The following is a 25,306-nucleotide window of genomic DNA, read 5'->3' as shown; positions in this document are numbered from 1 at the left end:
TTTTTTTTCTTTCTTCGTGTCTTTATGTATTTTCAGTGTAATTAGGAACCAGATAAGGAATTTTTTTTCAGCGGGGGAAGTTTATAACTTCCTGGTACTAGCTAGCTTTTGTCTTTTTTTTTTTTTTTTTCCTCGCCGTTTTGTAATGTAACACGATAGTAAAGAGGAAGTTCGTGAGCGTTGTTCGGTCTCTGTTAGAATTTGTGCAGTTTATGGAGCCGTTGGTAGATTACTGCTTTTTCAAATCAAATCGTGTTATGTTTCCAGTTGCTTTTGCTTAAATTGGGTGGGGTGCGCTGTGACAAAGCTTTCGCCATCCTCCCGCTTTGCCTGAGGTGTTGCATAAGGTTACAAGTGGATAGATTCTTGCTTTTTAGAAATGCCAGACTTCTGCCACCGGGGATTTATTCAGAGCTGTGACATCAGAGCTCAAGAGCGATGCTTCTCCCATCTGTGTCTCCCTGCAGTCACCTCGGGCCGGAGGCTTTCGGGTGATACTTTCACATCTTCCACAAAGACCCGCAGCTGCTCTGCTTTCACACGCAGGTGTTGATGGAGTCTGTTCACCGGGCAAGGAAGGAGACAGAACCCTTGATCGGGTTGTCACTTTGCTTGGTGGCAGTGTGTCACACTTCCTCCCTCGTGGCACAGGCTGTGTTAAACTTCAAACTCTCTCAGGTTTCTTGTCATGGAGGGATCTGATGGAAGTCTGTTCCGAGTTTTAGGGATTGTCCTTTTGTTCCTCAAAATGTGAGAATAAAACACCCTTCAGTTCTTGAATGAGCATAACTGGCTGAACTCTCACAGCTGTCACTGCTTCTACCTCTCTTCCTTGCTGAACTCTCAGAGCTGTCATTGCTTTTGCCTCTTTTCCTTGCATATATAACTGGGACACTTGATCTCCTATGTTCTCTTTAAAATTATTCAGTGTTGTATTCAGGGCAGGAGGGGGAAAAAGCAATTCAATAACAAAAAGAATGACAGGCAGGTTATAATGTGCAGCACCATGTTTCTATTGCTAGCATGTGTATAGGCAATTAGAATTAATTACAAAGACAAATTAAACTCTTAAGAACTTAGATGAAGGATTAGCTAGATTTTTTTTCTTTTCTTCCATTTCAAATGCTTTATGGAGTGTTTGTGGGCAGGCAGGTAATAAGTAGGAATAGCTGTGTGTTTCTCCTCTAGAATTAGTGAGAGTTTGGGTTTTGGCGTATCTCACATTTGTTTGACACACAAGGAGAGACCTGAGGAGGGCAGGTCTGTAGTGACTGTGTGGGAGCTAACAGACCTCTGTGTGTGAGAGCAGATTGTGACATAGTTAAGCTGTGCCACTTGACAAGCACGTTGCTGATTTACAGAAATAGGGAACACCGGCTGCAGAGTGCTGGTAATACCTCTCACTCTCACAGACACTTCTGTGTGTTTCCTCTCTACACAAAACATGATGACACTGATAATCACAGCAGAGATGATAACGTGATTCTTGAATAGAGAAAGAGGCAGCCAAGAAAAAATGAAGTTTAATGTTTAATCTCTGGAGGCTGCTGCATTACTGAGCTTTACTTTCCCACAAACACACCTGCTGCTGAGCGGTGGGTTTACCTTCAATGACATTTGTTTCAACCACAGCTCTGTAAAGATCACTGAGCCCAGAGCCTTAAAATAAAGGGCTCTAGAGAGGTGAGAAAATAACCCTCTCAAGCAGAGAGTTGCTAGAATGTGAAGGGAAATTGTTGGTTAAAGCAGCAAGAGTTAAAGACCTCAAGTGATTGCGCTCTTGTAGTGAGCTGCGAGGGTCTGGCTGGTTCTGACAAATACACAACGTCTGTGGGTGTCCTCTATGTCTGCTTAGCAGCTATGTAAGCATGAGAATCTCCCAGATTGGTGCCAGATTAGTAGGCACTTTGCTGTAATGTGGTCATTTTAACTTGTAACACAGATTTTTAATTTAGTATATGGATACGTGTCTGTATTTGTGCTGATCAATGTAATAGCACTGAAGTAAGTTGAAGTGTGAAAGTTCAAGTAGCCATACACAGATGCATGAGCATGGTTTTGTGAGAAGCCCAGACTTCTGCTCTCTCTGAAACCAGCTTTACATCATTTCTAGGCTTTTTGGTTATCAATGCCTGCCTTCCCCTTCCCTTTTGCTTGTTTTCCTTCTGGAAAAAAGAGAAAATATGCAAAGCTCATCTAAAGGCGAGTTAGGTAAAGAGCTGGGAGTATCTAGAAAAGGGACCATCCCCCTGAGGAGCTGCACCTAGACTAGTGGCTAATGTGTATTTAATGTGACAGCTCATGGCTGGTGATCAGAAAGTTATTTAAAATCTTCCTGATGGGAGGCAATCCGTTTAGAAACTGCATTTTGACTGACTGTTAGAAAGGTCTATAAAGAGTCCTGAACCACAGTTCCCAAAGGTTCTGACCCCAAACACAGTCCCAAGTGGAAGTGCATTGTGCTTGTGAAGGTTTTGCAGAGGCTGCAGTTGTTGAGGACCATCCCAGCATAAGAGCTGCTCTCACATGGTGGAGGATGCAGTTCCACCCCTGCTTGTAAGTGTGTGACAGATAAATGTGCATTCAGGTCAGACTGAGGTGATGTCTCACATCTCGTTCTTTCCATCCATCCCTTCTCTGCTGCTCTTGATTGTTTTATCTCTTAGGTTATAATATTTTCCTACTCTGGGTATGAAATGCTGCAGCACTGGAAATCTTTTGCCATCAACAAATCCCAGGCATAAAGTTTAAGCTTTGTGTTGGCAGAGGTGCCTAAACCATTGTAGGTGCAGCAGAAGAGAAGCCTTTATTATGGAGACAGGGCTGGAATCCACCTCTTTGCCAAAACCTGTGTGCTGTGGATTCACAGGCAGCACAGACCTTGGGCAAAAGGAAGTAGGGGCTCTTTTACCCTTTCAGCACTTTCAATATATTTAATAACTGTTTTGCTTATTATGTTGAAGTCCAAGCACTTTTTTTCAGTGCTGTGCCACTGGATATTGTCTGTCCTGTTTGTTTGTGATGCTCAGCCTTGCTTGAGGAGGATGCTATTATATGAAGATGACAGAGAGCTCAGTAGACATTTCCATAAGCTATGTTCTTCTGATTGTGTAGCACTGTGATGATTCAGCTTCAACAATATTTACTTAGCCTCTTTTGTTTGTTTTTCACATGCCATCCCACTGTTGTCACTGTTTGATTGACTGTCCTGTTTGATGTTCTCAGTGAGATATATGAAATAGCTTGTTGCTGTCTGGCAATAAAACATCACTTGAAAAGTACTTAGGCTCTTGCTAAGTTAATGTCTTTCTAAACCCTCCCCCCCATTTAGGAGTTCTGCTGTCTCTTATTCTCAGCTATCACTCTGTGTTTCCTGAAAACCTCCCTTCTGACAACTGCCCAATAGCTTTTCTGAGGTGTCATTGTCTGGGGAGATACTGCAACTAGAAACCAGCCCCATGGGAGATGGGCAGCTCAAAGTGTAGAATTCAATACAAGCAATCAGGTATTTTTTTGAGCTCACAGTGATAGTGAGCTTCCACCCAGTAGGAGCTTGGGGGTTTTTTTTGCATAATTTGAATAGTTTCTGCTGTGCTGTGATAGAAACTAAATCAGTGAATTCTGAGCAAACATCTTCCCTTTCAGAGAATGCTTAAGAGATCACAGCAGTTGACAGTACCAGTGCTTGGAGAGGACAGCCATTCTTAAAACTGTAATATTCCTAAAAATGTTGGATAATGATTTGAGAAATCCCAAATAATGGTTTGGGTTTTGTTGTATAAAACCTTCTTTCATCAGACACGTCTTCTGTGATGGTTAAAAGAAGCTAAGTTCTAGATGAGATGGAGGGAAGGTTGTCTACTTTTGCTAATTACTTCCATGGCATTGATACCGTGGATGTTTCATCCAAATCTGTTATCTTCCCTTGTACCCCACCTTCAACATGTGCATGTACCTAAAAATAAAGAGTCAGTTTCCTGATGGGGTAGACCAAGTGGAAAGATGGTAGTGTAAATCAAAAGTCTAGAAATTCTAATTCTTGCATCTTCTGCTGCTTTTTAAGCTCTACCGTGTTCTAACATTAAAAATATTTTATTTTGAAGGTGGCCCTGAGCCCTACATTGAAATATTTGAGCAACCCAGGCAAAGGGGCATGCGTTTCAGATACAAATGTGAGGGAAGATCAGCAGGCAGCATTCCAGGAGAACACAGTACTGAGAACAACAAGACCTTCCCTTCCATCCAGGTAAATCCTGCTTTTATCCGGGAACTACCAGTGCCTGCATTGCCGTGGTGCTCGTAGCTATGTGTTGGACTCTGCACTGTAAATACAATGCTTTTCATCTCACCTTCTGGGATTCTTTCCTTGGCATGCAAATGGAGCTGCAGCAGAGTGGGAAAAGAGTTACTTGCTCCTGGTCACAAAAAGATTTGGTTTCCAGAAGGAGGAGAAGGTGCAGAGGTGGTTTACAAAGTGCTGCTAGAGGGGCCGCAGTGAAGACTCCAGGGCTGGGAGCCATTCATTAGCAGCTTTCTCTGTGTGCACGTTTGCTCTGCTCTCTTACTTAGGTGACGTGGGTTTGGTTTTAAGGTTTGGACTGAAGCAGGAATTTTGGGAGAGAGTTGAAGGAATTTGCCTACAAAATGTGGAAAGGCTTTGAAACGTTGCTGGGCACAACATGAAAGAAAGCGCTTTGTACGAGCGAACAGTCACCCGTGCTGGGGAGAAGGGCTCTGCAAAAGACACCAGCCTGAAGTGTGTGAAGGCAGAACTTCAAAATGAGCTCAGAAGGGGGAACTGTGTCCTCAGAGCATCTGCAGGCATGATGAGTGGGGTGGTTGCACCATGGATGGGTTGGGAAATCCAGAATGGAGGGATTCAGAGGAGCTCTGAGAGCTGTGACCAAAGCAGGGACAAAGACAGAGGCAGTAGAGCTGGAATGGAGCCACTTGGGCAGTAGCTTTCATAGAGTGGACAAAGGAGAGACCCTAAACAGGTAGGGTAAGACAAGATCATTGCTGATCCCCTTTCTGATGTTTAAGTTGCCAGTGTTTCCTTGATCTCTTTCAGTTTGGCAGAGCTGAGATTAGAGGAGAAAGCTCCAATTTAAATGGGAAGTTAAGAGCACTTGCCATCTTCCTGCCCAGGAACAGAGGCCGTGTATCTGTGTTTGCAGAGTGTGCCAGCATAAAAAAAAACAATGGGTAACCCAAAATGGAGTCTCTGGAATCACAGCTGGAAATTAACAGATAGGTTGTGAAATGTGAGAAATATGAGATGGTTTATGCTGAGGCAAAAAAGCTCTTTAAGAGGGAGGGTTTGAGGAGGAGAGTGTTGGCAGTCAAGTGTTGAGCAGCAGAGTGAGTCTCTATTGCATAAAAGCAACTGTGGAAGCTGGTCCAGCCCTGGAGCCAGAATTAGTAAGGGAAGAAGCAAAGGGTTCCCTTTGACTATCACAGTGCCAGATTTGGTTAGGGAATGCAGGAAATGGAGATGGTGCCAGACTCATTTTTTCAGCACTCTGCCAATTGAACAAGGAACTGTGTGGGCTGTTGGCAAGAGTAGAGGCTTGCACAGACTCTCAGCCCAAGTCTGTGTCAGGGCACAAGCTGAATGGGCTGAATGAAGCCTTGATTCTTCTTTTCTTGGGCTGTGCTGCACATGAAGGCCAGGCAGAACCCACAGGGGAGGTGGGACATGGGTATGTGACCATGCAAGCCTGGCCAAGTTTGTTCTTTTGAAAGGTGACTATTGATGACAGAGCTGATTGTACTGATAGCAGGTGATTTCTAGGTGAATTCCTGCCTCCCTGGAGCCCGTGGGAGGCTTTAGTGCTGATTAGGTTCCAGGGGAGTCCCCTCAAGAGAGGGGCCAGGAAGAGATTAAATTTCATGGTGTGGTTATGAAGATGAACATCAAGGGGGAACTGGAGAACCAGAAGCAGCTAGATCAGGCTTCACATTCATGGGGCTGGGTGTAAAATGAGGGAGGAATGATGTAATGGTTGAAGAAAGTGAAGGAGCAGTGGAAGTATCATTTTAAGGGTAAAAAGTTACAGTGGCTTGTGTAAACACTGAATGGAGCCAAATTGGATACAAACAGATGATGACAGGTAAAAGAGCACAGTTCAAGTTAGAGATTTGGAGTGTTGACTAAAAAGGATACATGGTGGGTCTTTGGAGTTTTAGGAGGAGGAAAGGAGGGGAAGGAGAGGGACTGTTACTTATAGGGCAGGGAAGGTGGGGGAGGAAAGCTCACCTCTGCACAAACATGTGCCTGAGTAAGTCTTGTATTTGCTTTCAAGCTTTTATGTGTCAAACAATTTAGGCCAAACTATTTTTCCTCCTTTTTTTTTTTTCCTTTTACACTCCCCCACACTCGGTGACTTCACTGGTAGCCATCAGCTTGAGGTTGCTTTCATGCATCTGAGAAAGGAGCATTGAACTGGCTGATGACTGCTGTGAGAGCTCTGGTAGGAGCTTGAGTGTAAGATTGAGTACTCATCTGAGAATTACTTGGGAAAAACCCAACAACTTCAGAGGGGGTTGTGTCATGTCATGCTGTATCTGCTAAGATCCTCTTTCACTACTTAGTGTTCCATGCACAGGTAGTATCCTCATCCCTGAGGCTTTATGAGTTTTCTTTCCTAAAATCTTTGGGGGTAGACTTGTTCTTCAGGCACCATTTCTGTGTGGTCCCCTGTATAGCTCTGGAGTTTCTTCCTTAGAGCATTTCAGGATAAAATTGATTTTCTGTAACAGGTGAGGGCCGATACCTAAAACCTTGAAAATATCCCACATTTTTTTGTAGATTCTGAACTATTTTGGAAAAATCAAAATAAGAACTACATTGGTAACGAAGAATGAGCCCTACAAGCCACACCCCCACGATCTGGTTGGAAAAGACTGCAGAGATGGCTACTACGAAGCTGAGTTCGGGCCAGAACGGCGAGTCCTGTCGTGAGTAATGGTGTTGCTTGGGAGTCTGATTAATTGTGCAAGTGATTTGCTAATCTTGTGTTTTAAAACTCATATTAATGATTAAAAGAGCAATTACAGTGCTGTCTTTGCTGTAGTTTACTAATCCATTCTGGGGAACTTCCTTTGGAAGTATTTCCTTCTCTTTTTGGTACTACACGTGTGCTTTTTCTTCCCTGTCACCCTTTTCGTTCCTTCAACCATTCTCCCAATGTCTGTCTTCTTTTCCTTTCTCCCACTTACTTTTTTTAGCCTTGTTCATTAATACATCCTAATCTTGAGCATGACTCTTTCCTACATGTAAAAATGATGAGTAATAGAAAGGGTAACAGCATTAGAACAATAGTAATAGAAAGGGTAACAGCATTAGAACAATAGTAATAGAAAGGGTAACAGCATTTGTACTTCGTGGTGATGAGGGAAGTTCACACCTTCCATGGAAATTATATTTGGACTTTCTGGAGAAAGTTTGTAGCAGCTGAGTATCCTGTAATCTAGAAGACAGTGATTGTGACACATTCAGAAATGTTAGTAGCTGTCACTGTTGTTGCTTGTTGTTTGGGTTGGAGTCTTTTGACTGAAGATACAGATTCTGCTCAGGCCCAGCTCTGAAGAGTAAGTGTGCCAGGGAAGGATCTGCAGAGAGGAAAACTCAGGATGTGTACAAGACATTTCTCAGTGCTGTTAAGAATATTGAAATACAGTTGTATTTGATGGTGTTTCCTCTAAGTTTACCGAATTGCATGTAATAAAGTAAAAGCAGAATAAGCTGCAGCAAACATGGAGTGATTATTGCTGGAGAGGGGAATTTAGAACTGGCAAGCTGTTTGTGGTTCACAGTTTGCAATGTAGGAAATATGGAAGTAGGCTATTGCTTTGGGGTAAGCATAACTGAGCTGGGAAGAAAATCAGGTGAATATTTCAGTGTATAAGTAGCTCTTACACACAGCTCTCAGGCCAATGGGATTGTGTTGGTGAAATCACTCCATGTTTACGTGGCTTTAGTCAGTAGGACACTATTAAAGGAGAGAGCTGAAGACACATCTGTTTTGAAGGTGGTGAATTATTTCACTGATGTTGAAATAAACAGTGGAGATGCTTCTTCAGCATCCAGCCCAGGCTCAAGGGATCAGGGATGGGATCAGCATCCAGCCCAGGCTCAAGGGATCAGGGATGGGATCAGCATCCAGCCCAGGCTCAAGGGTCAGGGGTGTGCTGCAGCATGTTCTGGTGGCACAGGGCATGCTGCCTTGCAAACATCCTAAACTCCAACAGGACCCTGCACCTTCCTCTGACCATCCATTCACCAGCTTCCCCTTGGTCTTCTCAGATCAAGCTTCCCCAGCAAAGGTCAAAGGAAGTCTGCTGTTCTGGCCCATCCCACTTCCTCCCCTCAGCTGTGTGCCTGCTGATCCAAAGCAGAAAAGCCTGATTGCTTAACACCTTTTCTGGCCCTGTGTTCCCATCCCTGAGTGCAGGCAGACCCTGAGGATTGCTTCTCCTCTTGGCATTTGGTTGCACAAGGTTCAGTGTGGAGGTCCAGGCAAGCCTGTTAGAGAGGCCATTGCAGGATGTCGTGCCAAGAAGCACTGGGATGCTCTGCAAATATTTATTTGCAGATTGTGATTTCATCTCCATTATATGTTTGCATCAAATCCTGTCCTTTGGCATAGTGCCATGCCTCTGTTTCACTTCAAGCACTGGTGCTTGTTTGCTCCATCCATGAATTCTTCTCAATATTTTTAGGATATGAGCCTCTCAGTTACCTACAGAATAGTAAGTGGGCTGCTTTCATTTTATTGATAGTGTGAAACTGTGAGCTTTGTGTTTGACATTGGAGGTCCTGATGGGAGGAGGCTCGACACATTCCCTTTGAAATGTTTCCAGCATCGGTACACTCATTTTTTTTTTAACAAATCATTGGTTGCTTTAAGATGAAAGAACAGTATGATCCATAATTGGATCTGGATGTTTAAAGTCATTTTCCTTTTTGTGGCTGGTGACTCAACCTTCACATTCTTCTCTTCGTGTCCGTGTTGGAGAAAAGCCTCATCCAGTATTAGTGAGCAGAGATGTCCTCTGTCAATAGTGTTTCTGGCTCTTTACTCTTGCTGAGCATCCCAAATTGAGCAAAAATCCTTTTTTTTTTTTCCCTCAGTAGAAGTGGAATTATTAATCACAGATTTTTGGGCTGCTCTGGGTAATTACTCTGCTTTCTGCTGTTCAAAGTTCCCCATGTTTTAAAGTTCCCAAGCGTTTTGTTCTGCCTGTGGTATAATGATCTTTGTACTGCTGCCCAAACTTGATCAGAGCCCTCCCTGGCCGAGACATCAAGGCAAGGGTATGAAAGTCAGAGCTTGTGGGGCTGCCTGTGTACTCAGATTTTTTACTTCCTAGTTTCTTCTCTCTGCAAGGATGATATCATAGTTTTTTTAGCTGTTTTTAAATTTTTTTCTCTCTCTCTTCCTACTTCTCCCTCTCTCTTCTCGTTATCTCACTTGCTTCCTGTCAGCGCCCATCGATGTGAAACCCCGGAGCCCTGCTGGGGCTCTCAGCAGTTCCTCCTCTGCCCCAGCTCTGCCTAGGCATGGCTAAACACACTTTCACTGTGGCAGCACAGCCTTGGAAACGTTGATAATCTGAGAATTTCGGGCTGCTGAGAAGCCTCCTGTCCAGGAGGCTTCCTTTGGGGGTATAATGAGGAACTTCCCCTGTTTGTGGACTTTGAGGTGTGCTTCAAACAATCTGTGGAGTACAGTGGGTGTTCTGAGAGGGGGGAAATAATGTGTGCTGTGATCCAGCCCTAAAGAAAGTACTTCCTCCAGTAGCAGGTGGAAATGGAATTGCTCATCAAGCTACAGTCCCAGGCTGAGTGTCAGTAGCCACGATAGGAAGGCAAAGTGCTTTGGTGAATGATGAGATGCTGCTGTGTTTTATTTTCCCCTAGGTCATGTCATGTTCAGTTTGCAAAGGAAGCCTGTGCCTTCCTCTGGAAGCAGAGCCTGATGGCAGAGGGTTTGGGAACCTCTGAACACAGCGTGTTGGGCCCAGACAGGGGAGTTTAGGGAAATTAAACTTCATATCATGCTAGGATAGGCTTGGTCAGAAGTGTACAACCATTCTTGGCAGGAACAAGAACTATCTTTAGGTGCAGTAAGATGCTCTTTGCTGAAGCAGAGAAGGTTTGTGGAGTTTTAAAGGAAGGGAAATGGCTGGGACTTCTGGAGAAAGATGCCTGGCACAACCCATCTTCAGAGCTTATTATAACATCATGAAACCCAGATTATTTCTCTTTTTTTTTCTTTTTTTTTTTTAACTTCCTGCTTTACATCCACTCAGCTTTGATGATGTCATGGTTTTTCCATGTGGGAAAGAGTCAGCCTGCCTGGGACTCCCCCCACCTCCTGCATCATGGTGACCTGCTCTTTTATGCAAATCAGGAGGAGCTGAGCTCTTCAGAACTTTTCCATAACTATGTGAGATTTAAAAACTTGTTTTGACCTGTTAAAAAAAACCCCTTTATACTAGTGTTTAAGATTTACATTCCCTGATAAAAGCAGGAGAGCAAATCCTTTAACTAATGCAAATTACCAGGTTTATTGATTACAAAAATGATTGTCATTATAAATCACCCAAGACTGAGTATCTAACTTTTTAATTGCTGTAGGTTTACTGCAGAGTAATAAATTTCAGTATAGAAATATATCTTTTTAAGAATGTAAATGATTTAGAATTTTATTTTAGGGTCTTTTTGCTTCTGTGTGTATACCCTTACTTTAGGAAAAGCAGCATCTCTGCTCTTCAGGTCTTGTACACCCTTCTCAAAAGAAGCTTTTTTTTCATTTCTTACCCTGGATGTTATCACACTAATCAACATGAAAATTTTATTTAATAGTCTACACTGAAGATGTTTCTAGTTGCTGAAATCTTGCCACATATGCTTCAGTTTTCAGAACCTGGGCATTCAGTGTGTGAAGAAGAAAGACTTGAAGGAATCCATTTCTTTACGAATCTCAAAGAAAATTAACCCTTTCAATGGTGAGTGGAAATCAGCTGGTTCTCTTGGCAGGGTGATGGGGTTTTGTTTGTCCTGTCCTGCCTTTGCTTTTGGGTTGGAGCTTAATTTTCTTCTCCAAAAAAATCTCTTTCTGAGAAGCAGTCTTCCCCCTCTGTGTCCCTCCCAGTCTTTCTTCCCAGTCATCACATGATGAATCTATTTGGATAGTTGCCCTTTTTCTTTTTATATTGAGTTTTTGTAATTCCCAGCAGCAGTCTGAGTTGCTGCTTGGACATAAAGAATGGGATAGCAGCAGAAACCTTTCCTGGAAACTTCTACAAGTATCTTGGGAGTTGGATTTCCCCAGTTTTGACAGTGATGAGAGTAAAAGACTGAATTAGCATAACTCTGCAACAACTTAAGCCAGTACAAATCTCACTTTCCACTTTCTCATCTCTTCTCTTGCTGTGTCTCTTGTGGGGCTGATAGCCTCCTGGGAACTGCCCCTCACTTGATTTCACAGCCTGGGAGCTCAGAAACCCACAGCAGGATTGCAGTGTCAAGGCTGGGCTGGGCAGGGCTTGGAGCAGCCCAGTCTGGTGGGAGGTGTCCCTGCCCATGGCAGGGGTTGGAACAAGATGATCTTTCAAGTCCCTTCCACCCCAAACCATCCTGTGGTGCTGTGGTTGGGCTCATCAAGGTCAGAGGCAGAGCCTGCTGCTGCAGAACCACACCTGTGAGGGGTTGCCCACAGGGTTTTGTTTGATGTGACTGATCTGTGGGCTGCTCTTAGGAGGAGTCATCCTGCTCTTCCCTCCATCCCTGTTCACACACTCCCACCACTTTCCTCACACCACCACACACAGGGGCTGCGTGGCCCCACAGTGAGTTGCTCCAGTGGAAAACCAACCTGAAAGCAAAAAATAAAAAAAGGAGAGTGGTTTCCCTTCAGATCAACTTGCTAAACCAACTCCCCTCACAGCAATTTTACTGCCAAGTTCTCTGCACAGAGGGGCTGGGGAACACACTGCAAAATTTTTTGGCCAGTTGCAGTGGGACCAACACATGCAGAAAGCAGGCACAACTGGGGGGAATTAAATTAAAAACATAAATACCCCCAAATTATTAGCTAAGCAATGTCAGTGTAGTCATGGATTTCCCTAAGTGTATTTCCCTAAGCAGGAGCTTGGAGATTCTCCAGACACTTCAGTGGGTTTTCCAATACCCACAGAATTCTTGCTATATTCAGGTAAGATCCTGAATGGAGAGTCAAGAGCTGGATTTCTGGTGACTTTAAAAAATACATGTCCCTGAATTGGGACAAAAAGAAGGATGCTGAATTTATCACAGAATAAGAAATGTCTTAGATATTTTTCTTCATTTTAGAGCAGCTGTTTGGAATCAGGCTGATGGCCCTGATGACCCATCTGAACAACTACCCTCGTTAAGATAATGTATGCATGAGTTTAGTTCATCAGCACAATTTAAACAGTTTAGGGTTTGAATTATGTTGCCTTGACTCAGCCAGCTCTGCCTTGATTTCGAACAATGACAGGGGAACTTTTCTGTAGAAGGAAGTAGATTTTTAAAGTTGTTAACATAAACTCCACATCCACTGATAAATTTTGAGCAATTAAAGAAAGTTGTGCTCGGTAGCATCCAGGCAGATCCTGGGCTGCTTCCCACCAGTCCAGCAGTGGAGGAGGCCACTTTGCTGCCCTGGCAGCAGGGTGGAGCCTGCCTGGGTGACACACAGGGCACAGCCTGCTCTGGGAAGGGGCTGTGCTGAGAAGGGGCCGCTGGCAATCCCCAGCTGCGTCACTGCCCTTGTCACTGCCCTTCGGCGCATGTTAACGTGTCAGCACAAAGCAGAGCCACTTGAGAGCAGCCTCCAGGGCAGTCCCACGCTGAGCAGAGCCTAGAAAGGCCTGGGACCAAGGTCTAATAAAACAGGATTAGTGACAGGAATGTTTTTATGTGTTTATTTAGTTGATCAGAACAGGGTTTTGCGAGCAGCAATCACTGCAAATGTTCACTGCTTGACAAGGTTGAGAGTTTTATGTATGGATTGAGTTTGTTTTTTAAGGTCAGAAGAGTGCTGGTGAATTTTCCAGGATTGTGCAGGCTGTGCTGAATCCATCCTGCATTGTGCTTTACCTCTGTGTCTTCAGAAGGGCATCTGACTTCCCTGTTTAGAGACATTCTGGAGCAGGTCGCAAGTTGATGTTACTCATTTCTTGTATGACATCATCAAAGAAACTTCATGGAAAATGAGCCTTCAGGGTGCTTGTGGGCTGGTAGGCTTTTCTTTTTTCTTTCCCATTTTCTTCTGGAACAAGCATTCCCTGTCCTGAGCCTCCTTTTGGGGAAGATAGGTTGAGTATTGACCCTAAACAATTGATGCCTACCCCGGAATCCCTGGGTGATCAGAACTTGTTTGCAGATCGCTGCCGTGTGCCCAGCTGGAGGTGCATCGGAGTCATTCTGCCAGTGCACCTGTGTAAGGCTGTGTCCCTGTGAATTCCCAGTGTTGGCTGGCAGCATTTGTTCCCTGTGAAGTTCAGCACAGGCTGTAGGAGCTGTGTGCATAGGGTGGAGGACTTGCAATCAGATTGCTCCTCTTGTGTTAGCCTTGTTTGAGAGAGAGGGAATTGCTGTTTCCACACCGCAGTTGTGATCCGTGGTGTTCCCAAAGCACGTGGCATATATTTTTGTCCTTTAACAATCTCAAGAATTCTAGAAATCCCTTTTGTCTCTCATCTCTGAGCCCTCCAGGGAAATGGGGCACAATGTCAGCCTAACATACAGCTGGAACTCCTTGGCATGGTGGTGATGATGATGATGGTGATGATACAAATAGCACAGCATCGAAGGAGCAGAGTTACTCCTCCAGTGGAGCTGGTCCATGTCTGCTTTCTATGGTGTTTGTTTTCTTTTAGGAGCTGTTGAGTTGTGCCATATCCTTGTCTTCCCATGCACTGTCTGATGTACAGCCAACTCAAATTAAAAGAAGAGCCAGTTTTCAGTTAAGAGCTTTTGTGAGTGGGTGTGACTTGACATAGAGACAACAATTGAGTTAATAACAACTGGAGTTAATTGTCATTGAGGAAAAGCCCTAAATGTTTTCTTTAAATTATGGAAAAACTGTACTCAGTGCAGTGCTGACTGAGGACTGACCCTTTTTTAGCCAAATGCATGACAGCTTGAAAACCCCGGACTTGTCTTGGAGTGAGAATCCCCAAATTCCAGGCGGTTTTTATCAGCGGGGATAACCTGACTTTCCCTGGAACTTGCCACAGGCTCAGTCTTCCTGCTCCTTTGCAGCTGCCTGTGCTTAGGAGCGTGCAGTTCATTTTGAGGCTCTCCCTGCAGCCCACACCTCAGCACGTCTGCAGTGCCTCCGCAGCGTTTCCTTTGCCGTTTCCCCTTTCCGCCAGCGGCTGACCCCGCGCTCGTCACCGCCTGGGCCGCGACGCCCCCGCCGCGCTCGCCTCTGCCCACGCCAGCCCCTCTCTGCAGCTTCCTCCAGCACTGCTTCCAGGAGAAACCCCCTCTCCTCTGGTGCTGCTCTCCTCTGGCGTCCCCAGGATCCCCCTCTCCGCCTGTGCCAGCTCCACAGGGAGTTTTATGGAGTTTCATGGATTCCGTGAGCGGCTCTTGGTAATGGGGATGGGTTGAAGGTGTCTGCTGTAATGATCTCTTTGGACATCACAGGAAGCTTTGAGCTTCTTTTCTTGTATTAAAACAAATGTGCAGCCTCCCAATTACATCCTGAAGTGTAAAATCTTAGTAGTGAGAGTCATCAGCTTTTGAAGGGGCACAGAGCAAACCCACTCGAGGGAAGCTGTGTGTCCTGATCGTGGCATGGCCCTAGCTTTGCTTAGCTTTGGGAAGCCCTTTGTTCCTCTACTCTCATGCAAATGCTCCTTTCTGCTCATTCCAAAATGCAATATAAAGGACAGCCCCCTTTCAAATTGTTTAAAAAGGAAAATTACCAGGTACCAAGACAGATATGCTGACTTCTTTATTTTTTTATGGTAGAAACAGAAACTGCTAAAGAAGGGTATCAGGAATGTACAGAGGCTGATGGACACACTTGTTTAAATCTGTTCCAACTTTACCTTTTTCACATTGAACTTAAAACAGGAAAAGAAGCCAGAGAAACATTGTCTAGGCAAAACAAGTGCTGAGTTTTGAAAGTTTAATTTGTATTTCCAGTGCTTCCCTTGGCCAGGCCATTTGCCTCCCCTGCATTTCTTTCTTCTGTAAACCAGGGAAATCTATCCACAGAAGTTTAGGCATTTGCTGGCTGTCGAATGGCATCTGAATTTTAGTTGTTTGCACTCACCAACTCACTGACATTTTGCTTTTTGAAAAATGGGTGTTGCTGATGTGCATTCTGTTTCGAGGTACGGGTAAAGTTTCTCTTATTTTCTGCAGAATTGATCGAAAATTACCTTTTTGTGGATCTCAGTACAATAAAACAGGTGTGGGTGTATCGGGAGAAGAAACACAGTGCTGCCACAGTCCTTCCCTCCCCTTGTTCCCAGCTTCACCAGGACTCTTCATCAGGGACTGCAGTGATAGGACAAGGAGTAATGGGTTCAAACAGAAAGAGTGGAATTTAGGTTGGATGTACAAAGGAAATCCTTTAATGGTGCTGAGGCCCTGGCTCAGGCTGCCCAGAGAATCTGTGGCTGCCCCATCTCTGGAAGTGTCCAAGGCCAGGTTGGACGGAGCTCGGAGCAACCTGGGACAGTGGAAGTTGTCCCTGCCCATGGCAGGAGGTGCATCTGGATGAGCTTTAGGGTCTTTTCCAACCCAGACCACTCTATGATCCTGCCCCTTGGGAAGTGTTAGTAAAAGGCTACCCCAGCACAGCTGTGGCTTCAGCAGGAATATAGGCTGGGGGGATAAGCTGGATCTGAAATGGACCTCCTGGGCACCAAGAGGGACCTGTGGCTTGCAGCCCATTGCCCTGCCTGGTCAGGCCTGGTGTAAATCAGCAGCAGCTCTGGGGGAAGCTCTGCTTCCACCGATTCCCTTGCGCCAGGGCTGCCTGTCGTGGGAACCAGCTGGCTGGAAACAAGCCTTTTCCTCTTCCCTTCTGGCAAGATAGTTCTGAGCCAGACCAGTTCCTTGATCTGATTCACCACATGAGAGCTAAGCCAGCCTGAGCAGTGCTGGAAAGGTTGGGCAGAGCCACCTTTTGCAGCAAAACCTCTGGCACGGACCGAGTTAGACTGCCCAGTCGGTATCAGGGCCAAGGGGGGTATCTTTGTACTCCAGGAGCAAAAGCCTGCAGGCAAACCACTTCTGTGTCATGCCTTAAATGAAACTGAGCTCCCAGCATATCCCTAAATTAAAAACCCTCATCTGCGTAAGAGAGAAACAACTCATGATGATTATTAATGATGTGTGTTCCCTACACATGTGGGGAGTGATGTGTGATGATTATTAACAATGTGTGATCTCTGAGCTGTTTTAACTGGTGGAAGGTCATTCTCTTTGACATCTCATGTGGCTCCTGTGACCCTGCAGCCCCTCAGTGACAGGGGAAGGTCACAGGATGTCCCTTTGCAGGGTGAGCTGTGCTCTCCACAGAGCCCCCTCTCTGACTGTGTCACACCACATTGCCCTGGAAGTTTCCATGCAGGTTAAGTTGAGATGTCTCCAGCTCTGCCCACTCCAGAAGGCTGACATCATCAGCTGGGTGATGGGCTCCGTGTGAGGGATCTGCTGTTTGATAGGTGTCACATTATCTGTCAAAAAACCGAACCTTTGATCATTTCTCTTCAGTGTTCAGAATAAACTTTCACTTTCCCTGAAGCATCACCTTATGAGTGAACATCAGAGCCTTTAACCCCTCCATTAATTTAATCATATAAATGGCATTTTATTGGCCTTGCTGGATGTTGAAAGCTATTGAAATACAAAAAAACCTATACAACCTATAGAAATTAATAAACAGGAGGCCTGACATTACCAGCATCATTAATTTTGTGTCCAAACTTGGACTTGCACGTTGGTGTGTTGAACCCAGAAGGTCTCCAGTTTTATATTACAGAAGCAAATCCAGCAGGTTCTCAGTGGAATTCAGTGGAATCCTAGTGGGGCATCTCTGGATTTTAGAGACAAAATCTTGGGGACAGGGACAGCCCAAACCTGATGCCTGGGAGCTGCCTGGATCAGCCAGCTCAGGCTGGAAGGAGTTCACAGTTCAGCTCATGTGGGGTGTTTTGTCCACACTGGGACTGTATTGGTCCCTTCCCACCTTGGCAGACAATGGATTAGGGAATTATTTCCAAGATAATTATTTAGTAAAGCTGAGGAACCAGCATTTTGTTAGAAGAGTTGTGAACAGATCTATAATGAAATTATTTACTGGTTATTCTAGTGCCTTTCCAGATCAACAGCAAATCCTCCCCGGGTTTGACTGTAACTCCAGGTGCTCCTTTTGCAACCCTCTTGCCAGAATCTTGGTGAGCAAGGTTGGATTTCTTTTACCATGGTGCTGCTGGTATTTTTATGGACTTTTTTTGATATCATAGTCCATATTTACCTTAGAATTTTATTTATTTTTAAAATACTGCTTTAATTTCTGTGAGTTACTTCTGAAAGCTCCTTGTAAAGCTAAGAACAGTCCTTCATGTGTTCCTGTGTGCAGAGATAACTACAGCTAAAGGGTTTCTGCCAGGTTGAGGCCATTTTTTTGTAATTAGACTGGGCCATCACAGGAATATATCCAGGCTTTTGGTTGGGCTCCAGCTCTTTCAGCTGCATCCAGATGAAGACACTAAGGTGTGGTACCACACAGTGAGCAGCAGTCAGAAGAGGAAGTTGAACCCTTGCCAAAACCAGAGAACTTCTTCCCTTTTTGTTTTTTTGGTTCTTGTGTTGTGTTGGAGCCTTTTTTCACCACACCTGTGCCCCCAAGGTGCCACATGGGGTGACGTTTGTACCTCCCTCCTGCGATGCCCCCGGTTTCAGCCCTGCTTGCGCCGGGCTTGGTGGAGTGGCTGCTCCTCCTCTCCAGTACATAGCGTTCCCAAAATCTTCGACAGCGTTTCCTAACTTTAATGACTTCAGGTTTGTCAGGTTTAACCCCTCTGTTGTCCCTCTGCACAGAAGCTGGTGGAATAAGATGGGATGCCATGACCATCCTCCACCCGGCCGCGCTCCGGGCGTTACTCAGGGTGTTTGTCTGCCTCGGCTTTGTTTGCTTTTAATATTCCCAAGGTGTAAACCAGCATCCATTCCAAGTCAGTGGCTGCTCTCCAATGGACTTCAGAGGGAGCAGGATTAGATGTTTGTTAAAAATAACAGCATTTTGTTTTGTTTGGATGATTGTCTTGTTTTGAAATCGGCGAAAGCTGTGTGCTTCTTCATATGGAATCTGGTGTCTCTCTCTTTTTTGAAGCATGTCATCACAAGATGGAGTTGCAGCTGTCTTGTTCTCCTTTTCTTGCACTGTTATGTTCTTCTTGAAGGGTTAAAAATAGCCCAAGAGGAATCACTCTTGACTGAACGCTTCCTCTTTCAAATGCCAGATTTTTAAAGATTCTATTAAATGGTTTATGAAGACATGCAAATCAGGAGCAGTGGCTTTTGCTGCAATAGAATGAGCTGTACACAGTGATTCTGTCCCTTGCCATTCCTGGCACACCACTCCTGTGTCAGGTGTTAGACAGATTTATTGGGAATTTGCGCAAGTTTGTAGCAGAGGAAATGACATCATTTGAACATTAGCATTGCTAATTTTCTCCATATCTAGAGCATTTTTGCTTTTATAGAGTACTCTTAGGCTTAGTCTGCTGTTACATGTTTCTGAGGAAGAGTCACATTTCCCAGTGGAAGGCCCAGAGCGGGACTGAGGCTCCTTTAGCGTGAGAGAGAGCCTTGCTTGCACAACCACAATGTCCTCACTTTGGATTCAGGGTCAGAAGCCAGATCCAGATTTCGTGCTCAGCTCCCATCCACAGACAGCTTACTCAGGCAAAGGTATTGAATCTGTGTGCATGGTTTAGTTGTGAACAGGTTTGAGGTCTGAGCACCCCTTGGCTCTCTGCAGGGACCCACGTGGTCGCCAATGGCTAACAGGAACATGAGCCCTGATGTCAGGGTGTCCTTGGGAGCTGGCCATGATGTCAGGCCATGGATTAGAGCTGCTCTCCTGATAGCCCTTCTGCAAGGTGCCCTTTGGAAAGTGCACTTTTCCTCCTGTGCTCTCTGAATCAGGCTGTACCCAGAGGCAGCTGGGCTGTAGGTCAGCCCAATCCGGGTCGGGCTGAGGAGCTGTCTGTTCCAAACCCGTTTCCTAAAGATCCTCTTTCAGGTTTGCAGGTGAACTAATGAAGGGCATTAAAGCATAAAACTTTGTGTGTCTGGTGACACAGTCAGCACCAACCTGCAAAGTGCTCACAGGCAGGACTCCCCTGGGCCTCAGCACTTCTGAAGCTCACTCAGTTGTTGCTTAGTTTTGTACTCGCTGCTGTATTTGCCTTGAAATATTGCAGATCACAGGCTTGTAAAGGAGAAAGGTGACTTGATTTCCCTTTGCTCTAGAGACCAGGAGAAGTTGATATTCAGAGCACCAGAAGGACTCAGAATGCCCAGTGGAAAGTATTCTGAGCTCATCACACTTACAATTTCACACTTATCAAAAGGTAAAAGGAAGAAGCCACTCAAGTGGGCATTGTGGAATCCCACTCGTGGCAGGGTGGAGACCTGAGCCAGTGATAAATGCTAAAGGTCAGAGCAGGCAATCTAATCAGTACAGCATGGTCCCCAGGCTGCTTATCACAGCCACGTTTAATCTTCTGTTCTTGCAAGAGCCCTTTGAAAGGGAGGGGAGGAGAGTGGAGAGCTGGTGATCTGGTGGCTTGGCACATGTTGGCTTTGGGAAACTGTGAGGAGTGTGAAACAGCTGAACTGCTGCTGGGAGGGGTTTGGGGAGACAGAAACACTTGCAATTATTTTAATTATCAGTACTTCTACTTAAGTGAAATTAAGCCAATTTCTCATTTTTACTAGCATTGAATGCCAACATAATGGTTTAGTGTCACACCTTAAAGGAAAGTGTGGAATCCAGAGGGGGATGCTCTTCCCAGAATTGTCCATTAAGCTGGGAATACATGAAATGTTCAGTAACAATACCCCAGGCCCTGTGTCTTGTAATTAAAATAAGGAGTGAACACAATTGAAATGCTGAGTTGGGTTATGCATTGCTGGGCTTTACACTGGGAGGAATATGCAAGGAAAGGGATCCTTTCCAGCAAGGCTTTCCTTCTTGTGTCACAAATCCCAATGGCTCCACTGATCCCTGCTCTGAAAGGTACAGCTGTGACACTGCTGGTGATGGTGTGGGGAGGTGGTTTCTGTTGTTTCAGCTTCATTCTTGCCCCAGGAATTGCCTTCTGACTCTTCTTCCATCTCAGTTTCTAGAGGAAAATAACGATACCATGTAGCCAAAGAAAATCTTTAATGGGATCCCAGGATCCCTTTGTATCAAAATATTTCCCTTGGGCAACAACATTAATTTTGTCAATTTTATCACGCACAAAGAAGAATAAAAATTTGCTTTTAAGCTATAGCTACATGAAACTGTTATGGCAGGCAAGGTGAGGAACCCAGGCACAAGAGACAGCTGGAGAGCTCAGACAGCTGAACCTTGTAGGGTGCAGGGAAGGCATGAAAGGCTTCAGCATCGCTTGTGTGAGCAAGGGAGTAATTCACGCAGCCCCTGTCCAGCTGGGCAACTCCTCCTCTTTTACTGGGGAGGGCTCGTGCCCAGTTTGGTTACTTGGTGCTGGTTCTGTGCCTGACCTGGGCGCTGTGTGTCCTTCAGTGCCCGAGGAGCAGCTGCACAACATCGACGAGTACGACCTGAACGTGGTGCGGCTCTGCTTCCAGGCCTTCCTTCCCGACGAGCACGGCAACTACAGCATAGCCCTGCCTCCTCTCATCTCCAACCCCATCTATGACAACAGTGAGTACCAGCCAGCCAAATGGCTCCTTTTGCTTTCCCCTCCTGTTTTTCTCTTCAGCTTGGCATGGGGAACGCCAGCTTCCTGAGGCCTGTGCCAGCTCTGGCTTCTGTGGCTTGGGACTGCCAGGTGCATGAGTGTGCCATGGCAAGTCACAGTGAGCATAATTCAGGTGTGATCCCAGGGTGAAATGTTGGCCAGCCAGAGCGAGGATTGTCTGTGTCATTCCTAGACTCACACCCAGGTGGTTTTCCAGCCCTTGTTCACACACAGCAGCAGGGATTGCAAGGAAAGGCCCATGCCTGATGTGCCAAGTGATTAAAGTGATAGCAGTGAGATGGGTGGCTGCCTCAAGGCTGATCTGCTTTCCAAGAGTCCTCTGGAGCCTGTTTGTGCCCTTAGGGAGTCTTGCCTTTGCCTTGTGAGGGCTCTGGAATGGGACCTGCAGGGAGAGATTTATGCCAGTGGGAAACTGTCTGAAGGCCTTTTGTGTCCTGGTTGGTGGCTGTTTCTTGTACAGGTGGGAAATGGAGGAGTCCTTGGTCATGCTCCAGGAGGGTGCAGAAGTATGTGACACTCATTCTTGGCACTGTTTCCCACATTCCACAAAACTGGACATCCCTAGGGCATCAGCAGCTGAGGATTTTAGCCCCCAGTGTGTGCTGGACTCCTCTCTGGGAGCAGAGTAGCAAAAGAACTCTTAATCCTGAAAAACTTTCCTGCAGCGTTTTTCATTTCTGCACCATGAGTGTTTCCATGCTAAATATTTGACATCCTCATTTTAGCAGAAAGTACTGAATAAAATGAGATCTGCATTTCCTGAAGTCGTTAGGATTGTGTTGATGTGGGCACAAACCATTGTGAATATGCTGAGTATGAGCTCAGATGGCTCTGATATAATTAGAGTCTCCTCCAGAATGATCTAGAAGCTGGAACTGCGAGCGTTGTGTCACTGAGAACCCTTGCACTGAAATAATCAGGGCTGAGATAAAAAAACTGATGCACCAGATCTGCAGCTCTGCCTCAGATGCCATTTAGAAATGTGCCAAATCATGATTACTCCTGGGGGGCTGACGTCAGTGCCAGCAGAGCCACCGTGGGGGAAGCAGGGGCGGGTGCTGGGTGTCTGTGGGCAGCACTGCAGGCACCCAGAGCCCTCCCTGTAGCAGCCCTGTAAATCAACCCCACCACAACCCTGCTCAGTTTCACGTCCCAGTTGCTTTTAGAAGTGTCAGCCTGCTTAGAGCTGCTCTGTCCTGCAGCCAGGCTGTGCCCTCAGGGGACAGGGACTGCATGCTGGCCACCCCTGGGCTCTGAGCCTCCTCAGATCTGCTCGGATTAGGAGCAAAGAGATACTCTGAAAGCCAGCTTGCACACTTCAAATCCAGTATTTTCTTCACTTTCTCATCCTTCATAGCTAGCCCAGCTCTTTCCAGAGAAGTGTGACTGTACCAGGGCAGGGAGGCCCTGGCACAGGCTGCCCAGAGAAGCTGTGGCTGCCCCATCCCTGGAAGTGTCCAAGGCCAGGCTGGATGGGGCTTTGAGCACCCTGGGATACTGGGAGGTGTCCCTGCCCGTGGCAGGGGAGTTGGAAATGGATGATCTTTAAGGTCCCTTCCAACCCAGACCACTCCTTGATTCTCTGCTATTGAGTGTCATTCAAGCACACAGAAGTGAAACATTGGTAAAATTAGGCTTTTCCTCACAACTCTTAATTTACCCTTCCTGTGAAAAGCTCGCCGTGACGCTGTCAGTCACATGGCCCTGTGCTGTTTCTGGGTTTGTTTGGTTCCCCTCCCTTGAAGGGCTCTGATTCATTCAGCAGATGAAGTGGTGTGTGTCATCTACTACATGGGGCTGAGCTCCCACTTAGAGTAATGACAGTAGGAACTGCAGATAGTAACTACGTAATTGGGGACTGGTGAGAGGTTACCAGGAACTGCTCTAGCTGTAGTCTAGCTGTACTTGGGTAGGAATTGATTCAAACTGAGAGTCTAAAGCAGATTTGTTTGGTTTGGTTTGGTTTTTGTTGTTTTGTTTTGTTTTGATACCATGAGCTTTGATTTTTGTGTTTCTTCTCTGTGTCTGGAGTGGGGAGCCTGTGGTGGTGGAGCCCTCATGGAGGATCAGTTTCATGATGTCAAAGCAGCACCAGCTGGATCATTCCAGACATTTCAAATGTGTTTGGAGCTGCTGCTCCAGATGGAGCCAGACACCACCAGGCAGGGTGTGGCTCCATCCCACTGGAGTCGCCCGTAGCCATGAGATTGTTTGGAGTGCAGTGTGCAGCCTTCAGTGGGGGCTCATTCATGGTGAGGGGCAGCTCTCCATCCTCAGCTGTCCTCAGGGCTGTTCTTGTGCAGCCACAGTCTGGAGTTGGAAGTTTGAGTGGCTTGGGGTGAACCTGCTGCCCTTGGTGATGGTGTGAAATTATGGAGCTGCTCCTGGACACCTGCAGAGGGGAACAGAGGAGAGGCTGGATGGCCAAGCAGCTCTGAGAATAGAACTGCAGCCAGATCCTCAGAGAGGGGAATTCTCCTGACTTACTGGAGCTCTTTCCAGAGAAGTGTGACTGTACCAGGTAATGTCACCCACAGAACTGCTTTGAATTCTGCAGCTTGAAGGGCAGTGGGGCTGAGCACAACCACCTCAGTGGGGGAACTATTTAGGGCTGCTCTGCAAGGGTTAGGGAGTGAGTGGCACAGCAGTGCTGGTGTCTTGTGTTTGGTGATAAGCTGTAGGATCACGGAATATCAGACCCTGCTGCTGAATTTCCTGTCTGGAGGAAATTGCTTTGTGTGGATTTCAGGGTGCCACACTCCTCCTCCACGTGCCTGAATTCCCAGCACCTCCTATCCAGCAGTGACAAAGCCACAGTAATTCTAGGTCATTAAATCTGCCTGTTTGCTTCCAGGAGCTCCCAACACGGCAGAATTGAGAATTTGTCGTGTGAACAAGAACTGTGGGAGCGTCAAAGGAGGGGACGAAATATTTCTGCTGTGTGACAAAGTTCAGAAAGGTAACCTGGACTAGGTTTTCTCTCTCCCTATTTCCCAAATGGAGACATTCCATTTTCCTGCTGGGGAGCACACACCTCAGGGTGGTTTGTGTTTGGAGCTGGGTGGAACAGCTTCCAGGTTCGTGGGATCTCAGCTCCTCACTTTGCTCCCCCCTTCTTTCTGCTGCAAGTTCTCAGTTTCCAGCTTGACAAGCATCTTCTGTTTCTCCTGGCCTAGATGACATAGAAGTCAGGTTTGTCCTGGACAACTGGGAGGCCAAGGGTTCCTTCTCCCAGGCCGACGTTCACCGCCAGGTCGCCATCGTGTTCCGGACGCCGCCGTTCCTCAGGGACATCTCCGAGCCCATCACGGTGAAGATGCAGCTGCGGAGGCCCTCGGACCAGGAAGTCAGTGAACCCATGGATTTCAGATACCTGCCAGATGAAAAGGGTATGGTTCCAACCATGAGATGAGCTTCTGAACCGCCATGGTCAATGCAGGACTCGTGGTAGTGGCTTAATTAATAGGAAATCCACAGTGTTGCTTTGGCAAAGCAGAGTTTGGGGTTTAAGAGTTACAGCAGTCAGTTTATTCCCTCTTTCAGTGAAATTACCAGAATTACTGCAGGCTAACACTGGCATGGTTTGTTAGTGCTGCCATGCCTGCAGTGTTTTCCTTTAAGTAATTCCTACTACAACTTGGTGCCCCTAGAGAGTTCCTTTAGGCCTTCCTTAAAGAGAAATGCAACACTTTCCCCTTCCACTCCTTTCTCTGTAGATCCATATGGCAACAAAGCAAAAAGGCAGAGATCAACGTTGGCTTGGCAGAAGCTCATCCAGGACTGTGGTAAGGAAAACATTTGTCTTTTTCTCCTTGTTTGAGTGACCTTACATTTAGATGGAGCCGTTCCCTGTAAATGCTGCACACTCATGTTGTGTTCCATCACAGGATCCAACACGATGGAGAGGCCCAAGGTAGCCCCATTCCCTGTGGTCACTGCCGAAGGGAAGGCAATTAAGAAAGGTGGGTTTTTGCCTGCAGTCTGACAGTGGTTTAAACAGATAGTGCCCTCTCTTTGCTTGAAATTCTAATCTCTTGAGGGTTTCTTCCTGTAAGACAGTGATGCTTCTGGCTGTACAAACTTCAAGCTATCAGTTCTTTGTGTCACCCTCAGTACGGGCCATAGAGGGGTGAGGTAAGCAGCTCTTTTGCTGCTGCCCAGAACTCTGGGGTCCATCCTGGACACCAGTGAAGCAAGCAGACAGTGGAAATTCCCGTGCAACCTTGCTGTCTTTCCTTTGCTTTTTACCACTTGTAATTTTTGAAAGAAAAAACCCTAAAAAGTG

The 25,306-nt window shown here is 46.1% G+C and overlaps 1 protein-coding gene across 1 annotated transcript in view; it reads left to right on the top strand.

Moving 5' to 3' along the window:
• Positions 1 to 25,306, top strand: part of REL (REL proto-oncogene, NF-kB subunit) — a 28,623-nt gene that overhangs the window by 837 nt on the left and 2,480 nt on the right. Inside the window, exons 2-9 of the mRNA XM_059840518.1 lie at positions 4,104 to 4,246; positions 6,812 to 6,960; positions 10,925 to 11,016; positions 20,823 to 20,963; positions 23,876 to 23,980; positions 24,198 to 24,410; positions 24,738 to 24,806; positions 24,909 to 24,983. Of these exons, the coding sequence (XP_059696501.1) occupies positions 4,104 to 4,246; positions 6,812 to 6,960; positions 10,925 to 11,016; positions 20,823 to 20,963; positions 23,876 to 23,980; positions 24,198 to 24,410; positions 24,738 to 24,806; positions 24,909 to 24,983 (987 nt within the window). The remainder of the gene's footprint in view (positions 1 to 4,103; positions 4,247 to 6,811; positions 6,961 to 10,924; positions 11,017 to 20,822; positions 20,964 to 23,875; positions 23,981 to 24,197; positions 24,411 to 24,737; positions 24,807 to 24,908; positions 24,984 to 25,306) is intronic.

Source organism: Haemorhous mexicanus, chromosome 3 (assembly GCF_027477595.1).
Source record: "Haemorhous mexicanus isolate bHaeMex1 chromosome 3, bHaeMex1.pri, whole genome shotgun sequence".
NCBI lineage: Eukaryota > Metazoa > Chordata > Aves > Passeriformes > Fringillidae > Haemorhous > Haemorhous mexicanus.
Note: the sequence above shows the minus strand (reverse complement) of the source record. Positions and strands in the feature narration are given on the sequence as shown.